At 42.6% G+C, this 8,806-nt stretch overlaps 1 protein-coding gene across 4 annotated transcripts; it reads left to right on the top strand.

The window, feature by feature from the left end:
• The first annotated feature begins 2,254 nt into the window (after positions 1-2,254).
• On the top strand, positions 2,255-7,705 carry tardbpa (TAR DNA binding protein a). Of its 4 annotated transcripts, XR_013300604.1 has the most exons (7): positions 2,262-3,225; positions 3,761-3,924; positions 4,316-4,456; positions 5,222-5,392; positions 5,488-5,572; positions 6,397-6,530; positions 7,194-7,705. XR_013300604.1 is itself a non-coding variant. In XM_077603007.1 (6 exons), the coding sequence occupies exons 1-6, from the start codon at positions 2,985-2,987 to the stop codon at positions 6,474-6,476; spliced, it is 882 nt and encodes a 293-aa protein (XP_077459133.1). In that variant the 5' UTR covers positions 2,261-2,984; the 3' UTR covers positions 6,477-7,112. The 4 variants fall into 4 exon arrangements, 2 of the variants coding, with proteins under 2 accessions (XP_077459117.1, XP_077459133.1); XR_013300603.1 differs by having other exon boundaries at positions 2,255-3,225; positions 5,488-6,530; XM_077603007.1 differs by lacking the exon at positions 7,194-7,705 and having other exon boundaries at positions 2,261-3,225; positions 6,397-7,112.
• Positions 7,706-8,806: the final 1,101 nt, after the last annotated feature.

The following is an 8,806-nucleotide window of genomic DNA, read 5'->3' as shown; positions in this document are numbered from 1 at the left end:
AAGTATTGTTGATTTTCAGTTTTCAGTTTTGTTACACGCTAAAAAAAAATATATCCCCGATCTGAGATGAGAATTTTCTAGAAATCAAAGAGCCAATCCCATCTGATTATAGGCAGATGGGGAAGACTCGGGATTGATTACAAGCCAATCATAAGGCATGTATAAGAACATAACAATTTACGCTCAGAATTTAGGGTGTTCATTCAGCCTACTGTATATGTATATATCTTTCAGCAACACGCTTATTTATTTATATATTTATTTACTTATATATTTATTTATGTAATTATTCATTTATTTATTGACTTATTTATTACCTATCTCCTTATGTCTAAAATGTCTTTCCTGTATCTGCATTCACACCCTCTTGCTACTGTGACAATGCAATGTCCCGAATACGGGATGAATAAAGTTATCCAATCCAATCCAATGCATATTGGGGATGTGGTAAGAAGCGTAGTATTCGCAGAAACTCCTCACAGGCAAAATTCCCATAGGCACCTCTTATTATTTTTCTTTCAATCTGTTTGATTGACAGATCAAACTGGAATTCCTCAAATAAAAACTCAGTATGTGTGTCTGTGTGCGTACGTGCGTGGCGGTGGTGGTGAGGGGTTGCCACCACGCTTAGCATTTCCCAGATGTTCAAACCATATGTTGTGACTGAAATTAAAACAAAATAGGAAGACTGGAACATGAAAGGGATTTTTAACTTTGTAAAGAAAGTTGACAGTCACTACAGATAGGGTGATGGCCGAGGAGACACCACATGAAAGAGGCGCGGATGTTGCTGCGCTTTTTGAACCTCTTATTCCTATTTCCTGCTCATAAGTTCACCGAGCAGATGGGGACCAAAGACACAAGGAAGTTTAGATTTTCTGCCCCATGGCCCATTGTATATGATCCATGTAAGTGCATAACTCTGCAGTGTTATCATTTACAGATGCTTGAGTGCTCACCGGGAGGTCACAACAACAATGGGGGAAAAGACGGGCCTCGCAAGGACGAGCTTCCGTCACTCTGGTATTAATTCTTAACATTTTGCAGATAATATCCTTATTTGTCAAGATAGTAATTGAATCCATCACATTAGTTAGTAATACTTGAAATGAATTAAATATATACCCCTACAACTATATTTCTTATTTTTCAACTATAGTTCATATAATTCTGCAATGTAAATTTCAGAAAAGTCAAAGATTGGCGCATAAAGAGCAAAATATGGCAGAATGGTTAATTGTGTGCGTGTGTGCGTGTGCGCGTGTGAGTGTGCGTGCGCGTGTGTGTGTGCGCGCGTGTGAGTGTGCGTGTGTGCGCGTGTGAGTGCGTGTGTTAGTGTGTGTGTGTGTGTGTGTGCGCGTGTGCATGCTTGCGTGAGTGCGCGCGGGGGGGCTGGGATCTGTACACAATTAATACAATATTGCCCTCTAGTATATTTTTTGTGTATTGCACCATATTCACGGTAGGCCATCTGGGAACGTGTCATTCCACAGAATCAGTGTTATTTGCTTGAATGTTTTATTAACCTGAGGTTTCTCATTTGAGTAACAGAACGAAAAGTAACATAGCATATTAAGAGCATTTTTATTATCTCTCTCCGTCATATATATATATATATATATATATATATATATATATATATATATATATATATATATATATATATATATATATATAGGACAGCTAACGTTCACACAGTTCATTATATATATATATATATATATATATATATATATATATATATATATATATATATATATATATATATATATATATATATATATATATATATATATATATATATATATATATATATATATATATATATATATATATATATATATATATATAATGAACTGTGTGAACGTTAGCTGTGCGCTTCTACCATAGAGATCCCATAAGGTTGCGGTAGTCAGCAGCGTTAGTCACTACCGGCCATCTTGCGTCGGGGGACGTCTACGGGCAGTGTGATTTCTAATTACAAACGGTCATTATTACGCCTGAATACTTACAAATATTTTACTTGGAGCATTTAATTTTGCTGCATTTATGAAGTATGTAAAAAACGATACATCTTTTAAAATTTGCAATTGGAAGCTATTTCAAAGACTGTTATATTTAACGAACGGCTCCGATGCAAAATGGCCGACAAATGACGACGCTCGTCACTGTTGGCTATCAACAGAACGCATCAGACACGTCGTTTAGTTTTTATCTACACCTGCTACCAGTACTACGTCTGAAAGTCAATTTGGAGGAAAAATGTCATACAGGTCCAGCACGCGATAAAGTAATTGTTTTAAACCCTATTCCTCCCACTAAAACTGATTTATGAGTTACTACATTTGGAAATTGTGGGACTGAGTTCAATCCAGCATGGGGGCAACGACGCCGTGATAATCAGTGTTCAAGGCGGCGTCTACTTATTCATTCTTTGATATTTATACTTGTAAAATTCCAGTTTATACTCGGTAGGGTAGTATGACGTCAACACCCATGTAAGGCGGCCATTTTGTTAGCCAACTCGGGAGGTAACCGGTGAAGCGTGTGGTTGCTAATTACGTGCATTGTGCGTAGCCAAGCTCCAGTTCAAACCGAACTGTTGTATTTCGAAACCGACTTTGTGTTCTTCACGAGCGCAAAGCTCTAGGTAAGAAGGAGGATCAGTGACTGCAAGTCGGCTGTTCGAGTGGGAGCTCAGTTTGTACGTCAAGCTCTCTCGCGTTTTCGCTAGCTTCGTTAGCCAGGTAGCCTAGTTGTTTGCCGTCGACAAAAGAAAAAAAAGTGACGCTGTTCGCGCCCCACAACTCGAACAAATCAGACGCCCGGGCATTCGGAGTAATAAGAGTGTCGACGTTTTGTAGTATTTGCCCTTTGGTTTGCATAAGGGGAGACAAAATCGGGCGCATCGTCTTGCGTGATTAGCTCCCTCGTAGCGAGGTAGCACCCGAGGCTTCAAGCTGGCTACCGGCCTTTCAGAGAACATGTCCGAGTTGTACATTCGGGTGGCCGAGGATGAGAGCGAAGAGCCGATGGAGATCCCCTCGGAGGACGACGGCACAGTTCTGCTCTCGTCCGTCGCGGCCCAGTTTCCAGGGGCCTGTGGGCTTCGCTACAGGAACCCCGAGTCACAGTGCATGCGCGGAGTCCGCCTTGTGGAGGGCGTCCTGCACGCGCCGGAGAGCGACTGGGGGAACCTGGTCTACATGGTCAACTACCCCAAAGGTAAGTGGGGGGCCCGCGTCCATTGCTTCATGGCACTTAAACAAAGCAAACCACGACACTTTATGATCACGTGCATCTTAATTGATCAATAAAGATGTATAGTGTCTATTATATGTTTTGTACTGTCTTTGAGAAGAGACATCAAACCTGAACCCTTTAAGGGCAAGCAATTGGGATTAAATACAAATTAAAACGTCACAATATTCATAACATGTATCCAACTGTATCTCAATGGCCCAAAATGTAATGTCCACAAATATGGATGCCATCTCTCAAATATTTATTATTGTTTTATTAATAATTCAGTGAATGTCATTAGGCCTGCAACTATGATGGACTAGTGAATTATCGAACACACCGACAGCTATTTTGAAAGTCAAATTATTTCTTTTGGAGATGGTGTTTTCCTAAAAATGATTCAGGTCTGCCACAGTGGAAGTTACTCAAACGTTTGACGGCGTAGCAATTTACATTGACACTGCATAAAAAGCAATGTTTTACATCCTCAAAGTCACCATGCATTTTTCTTCTTCAGACAACAAAAGAAAGATGGATGAAATAGACGCCGCTTCAGCCGTGAAGGTCAAGCGGGGTTATCAGAAAACATCAGACCTGATTGTTCTCGGCCTGCCGTGGAAAACCACCGAACAAGACCTGAAAGACTATTTCACCACTTTTGGCGAGGTCATCATGGTACAGGTATTGAGCCCCTCCCTTATTATGGACAATCTAAACTCGGGATCTCCCAATACTGACTTGACTTTCAATCCGTTTTTTTCCGTTTTGCCTGTGCCGATCTGGTCCCGAACGTTCATTTTTCAGTCCATTAAAAATGCAATGCAAGCAGTAAATGATAAATCACACTTGCTTGTATTGGGGTCAAGAAATGCTCGGTTTACAAATATTACATGATGCTTAGTTAATCGGATCCGATCTTGCAAACAAATCCGATACTGTTCAATACTCCAAAATGAGCTGTATCAGCGGCCGATACTGAGTATCGGATTGAGGCATCAGTAGTTAGCAGCTGAAGACTTTGCACTGTTTTTGTACTTATTCACCTTTGTAACCACCATTTTTTCTCCTCCAGATCAAGAGGGATGCAAACACTGGAAACTCCAAAGGGTTTGGCTTTGTGCGTTTCACTGAATATGAAACTCAAGTTAAGGTGATTTCTCAGAGACACATGATAGACGGACGATGGTGCGACTGCAAGCTGCCGAATTCCAAGGTTTGTTTAAAGGGAAGCTCTTAACTTGTCATGCACACGGGGGGGGGGAAACGAAACTTTCGACTTTTTATTTCAAGTCAACCTGTCCCAACTGAATTTGTACGGTTCTACGGAAAACCTTCAAAGTCAAGTTATTGTCGAAATGTCACATTTTAGGTTAACTGGTGCTATTCGTGATAATAGACACCCAATGATGTGGCTCTTTTCATCCTTCTACTGTGAGTTTGAATTAGTTTTTAAGGAGTTGGTGCCTACTATATCAAACTCATAATTTAAGAAAAGCAGACTTCCAGTAAGCAGTCTGAACCCAAAATTTGAAGTGAACTGGATTGAAGTACATCAATTGATTCAAACAGGAATCGAAACTGGGTCACTGAAATGTGGCATCGCGTAGACATGAGAAAAAAGACCTGGCCGGTGGAGTGAGTCAAGGGGCGCATTCAAGCAGTTCATCATTGCCACTTCACATAACTTAACTTTCTGAGCAAACAGAGGTTGAAATCTGAGCTTGTGATAACTTGAAATGCTGAGGTTTACCAACAAACTTCTCATCTAGTTATTAACGCAACTCATTTTGTCAATCTTAACAGATGAGATATTTGAGTTATGTGAATTTAAAATCTGAAGTTGGCATGATTTGTTGGCATTTTTTTAAATTATTCTTTCCAGTGTGCACAACTGATTTGACAAGAAGGGCAAGTAGCTTTTACCTGAATATTTCCTTTTGCAGACATGTTTCATTACCGTTTTTTATTTCCCGTTCAGTCGTTTACGGACGAGCCCATGCGGAGTCGCAAAATCTTCGTGGGCCGCTGCACGGAGGACATGACTCCCGACGAGCTGCGACAGTACTTCATGCAATACGGCGAGGTCACGGACGTCTTCATCCCCAAACCCTTCCGGGCCTTCGCCTTCGTCACCTTTGCCGATGATCAGGTAATGGACGGACGACGTGACCGCCGAGCTGGCCTTTCGCCGCAGGCCGGCGCGACTCTGACGTCGGGCCGTGTGTGTGTGCCTGCCGTCCTCAGGTGGCCCAAGCCTTGTGCGGAGAGGACCTGATCATCAAGGGCGTCAGCGTGCACATCTCCAACGCCGAGCCCAAACACAACAATAGTAGGCAAATGATGGAGAGGGGCCGCTTCGGGGCGGGCGCTTTCAGTCAGGCGTATGGCGCGAATCGCGGTGGCGGCTTGGGCGCGGGCGGCCAAGGTGGCGGGAAGGGCGGGGTCAACTTCAGCGCCCTGGGTCTCAATCCGGCCATGGTGGCCGCTGCCCAGGCGGCGCTCCAGAGCAGCTGGGGCATGATGGGCATGCTGGCCAACCAGCAGGGAATGAGCTCGGGGGCGGGGGGCTCGGCCTCCACAACCCGCGATCAAACATATGGCTCGTCCAGCGCCAGTTACAGCAGCTCCAACTCTGCCGGCCTAGGCTGGCCCGCGGGCGCTAACTCTGCCTCGGGGGGCGGCGGCGGGGGTTTCGGCTCTGGCTTCGGCGCCTCCATGGACACCAAGTCTTCCAACTGGGGCATGTAGATGAATGAGTAGGCGTCGGTATCCTAGATGCCGTGCCATTTAGTTGGATGTTTTTTTTTTCCGTTTAGCCTAGCCATCAGACAATACAGAAATATGTTCCCTGGCCTAAGCACATGTGGTAAGTACAAAAAAAATCCAAGCAGGAGAGATAAATGAATTAAAAAAAACACTGCCTTTTTTGTTAAGAATAAAAACATGAAATGTGCGTGACGCGCGTCATGAGCGAGTTTAGTCATTTGCTTTTCAGAAAATTGACTTGCATGCAGCGTCGTTTGTTAACCGCCAGTCCCTCTCAAATTGGGCTTGATATTGTTGTGTTGTGGATGCAGTGTATTTGTATTTTGTTTATTTTTGTCCCTCTGTCCCAATCTGACGGAAACACCTCACCGACCGTCTCTCCTGCAGTTAACCAACTGTTTCGCAATCTCCCGGGAGGAAGCGCCTCACTGGCAGCAATGTTCTACAGATCTCAGTATCACGTGTAAAAGCTTTGCCATCAGCACCACACAAGCTTCACTCTGCATTTACTGTGCTCCACGGTGGGTGACACCTTCTCATTCCTCCTCCTTTGTCGTGGACTTCTTGTCTGAGCTCATTGAGTGGGATTTGGTGTGGAGCGAGCGAACGAGCGAGTGCAACGTGGCGAACGAAAGACGCAAGATTGAGCAGAGACTGCTTGGTTTTTGTTGGCTTTTTCCTTTCCATTTTTTTTTCTGGTGGGAAGGGACAAATGCCTGCGAAAGTTGGAAGATCCTGTGGAGTGTTGCGAGTGTGCTTGGACATCATTTTCCAGCCCCAAGTAGTGTTTTTCTATTTTCATTTTTATTATTTTTATTTTTAGAACACTGCCCAAGTGCTAAGACTATTTCTTTTCAGAGCGTTTCTCTCAATGTCAGGTTCGATGTGAATTGTGTGTCTGCTTGTGTGCTTTGTTTGACCTAGCAACCCTCCGTGTGTGGAAATGAGACTGCTGCTGTTTGGAGCGTTTGGAAGTGTGCTGACATGACAAATGTTTGACATGGTCCTATTGAAAGTTTGAGTTTTGAATGAGGGTTCCCCCTGTGTTTATTTTATTTTTGTCATTTGAAACTGAAATAAAAGGAGATTTTGACTAGGTATAATGCACTCTTCAAGTTGACTTCTTCCCACCCCCACCCCCGGTCCATTAATCGAACTGCCAACGCTTTAATTTACATGTATAGGGGCCCTTGGACATGGAACAACGGAACCAGGAGTCGCTCGCGGTGGGAAGTTGAAGACCACGGGGAGAAGCCACAATGGAATAACTACTACACGAATGCCTTAAATCCAGAAAAGGATTATCTTCATTCCACCCACAAGAAACCTTGGACTCTCCCATGTCTAGTTGGCCCCCCTCCAACCCCCAGTCGCATCAAAATCCTCTGCGGTCTATTCTAACGACAGGAGGTTGCCTGCGTTTTTTTCTTCGATTCATTGTAAAGTTTATTCGGTGCGCACAAACTGAAGTGTGAGGGGATAATAACGGACAAATGAAATTATTTAGTCTTGTGGAAAAATAAAAGCATTTGAGTTGTTGAGTTCTGTCATTGGAGTTGAAAAGGAGATTAGTTGTCAAATTGGCCCTGTGCAGTGTTATTTTGAAGTGTTTTTATTTGTGAGTCGTGCTTGCGTGTCAAATGTGTAATGTTTGTAAAAAGCACTAGGCAAATTAAAATTTACTTGATGTAGTTCATATTTTGTTGTTCCTCTTAACTCGCACACGTCCCAAATGGAAATGGCAAAGGCTTGTGGATTGTCACTGAATTGTAACGTGTGCAATGAGCATGACATTTGGGGAAAACGACGACACCCAGTGGTCAATTGCGGAACTTAAGTTTGCACCTGTATTTGGACAGTGGTATTTTGTCAGTCATTTTGGAAGGTTCAACTAAGAGTTTGTTGTAAGTTCCAAAGTTGTTTTGCATTTCACTTGAAGTCAGGTAATCTAGGGCATACATTTTGATACATCATGGTAAGGTAAGAAAAAGTGCATTTCATCAGGCCTTTCCATACATGGTCTTTTTTTTACATGGGCTTTTCAGCACCCTAAAATAGGCCTAGTGATGCCACTAATTTGGCCCAAAGCCTATTCCTTAACATTGTTTAGTTTGTTGCCCCAAAGTTGTGGGTTCAATGTGTCATTGAAGTAGCTTTTAGAATTTTCCAATACTTGCATCTAAGACAAGACTTTAGTGTATGCTGTAAACCAGCGGTGTCAAACATACGGCCCGCGGGCCGGAACCGGCCCCCAAGGAGGTTCGATCAGGCCCGCAGGATAATTTGAAAGTGGAAAAAATGCATAAAAGACATGGAATTAATATTTTTAATTCGCTGCAATTCATGGATTATCCGCTAAGGGGCCCACTTTTTCCATCAGAGTAGAAGACAAGACGCATCACTAAGACAGACTGAAAACAGCAGCAACTACATAAATTTTCAGTATGTATTGTATGTGTATGTATGTTTCATGTATGAAGTTTACAGATTTACAGGACAGGCGAACACTTTCTTCATTACACATTTAAAATCACTCTCCTTAGTTTGTAAGGTGCACGCAGGGATTACATTTAGATTTTATATGCGTATGTGTAAGTGGTTTAAAAATTCCTTTCTTTAAAAGTCATTTAATCTTAAAATGCATGACTATATTTTTCAGTACCAATTAAAGTTTTGTGCCTTTGTACAATCAGTGGGATCAGTTGCAATGCATATTTGTGAATGATAAAAGTCAATTGCACATTTGTCTAAGGAAATATGAGGTGTTTGATGAAATGTTTTGTAAAAGGATAGTTCA

Source organism: Stigmatopora argus, chromosome 1, assembly GCF_051989625.1.
Source record: "Stigmatopora argus isolate UIUO_Sarg chromosome 1, RoL_Sarg_1.0, whole genome shotgun sequence".
Taxonomy (NCBI): domain Eukaryota; kingdom Metazoa; phylum Chordata; class Actinopteri; order Syngnathiformes; family Syngnathidae; genus Stigmatopora; species Stigmatopora argus.
This window is presented reverse-complemented; position numbering and strand designations above follow the sequence as displayed.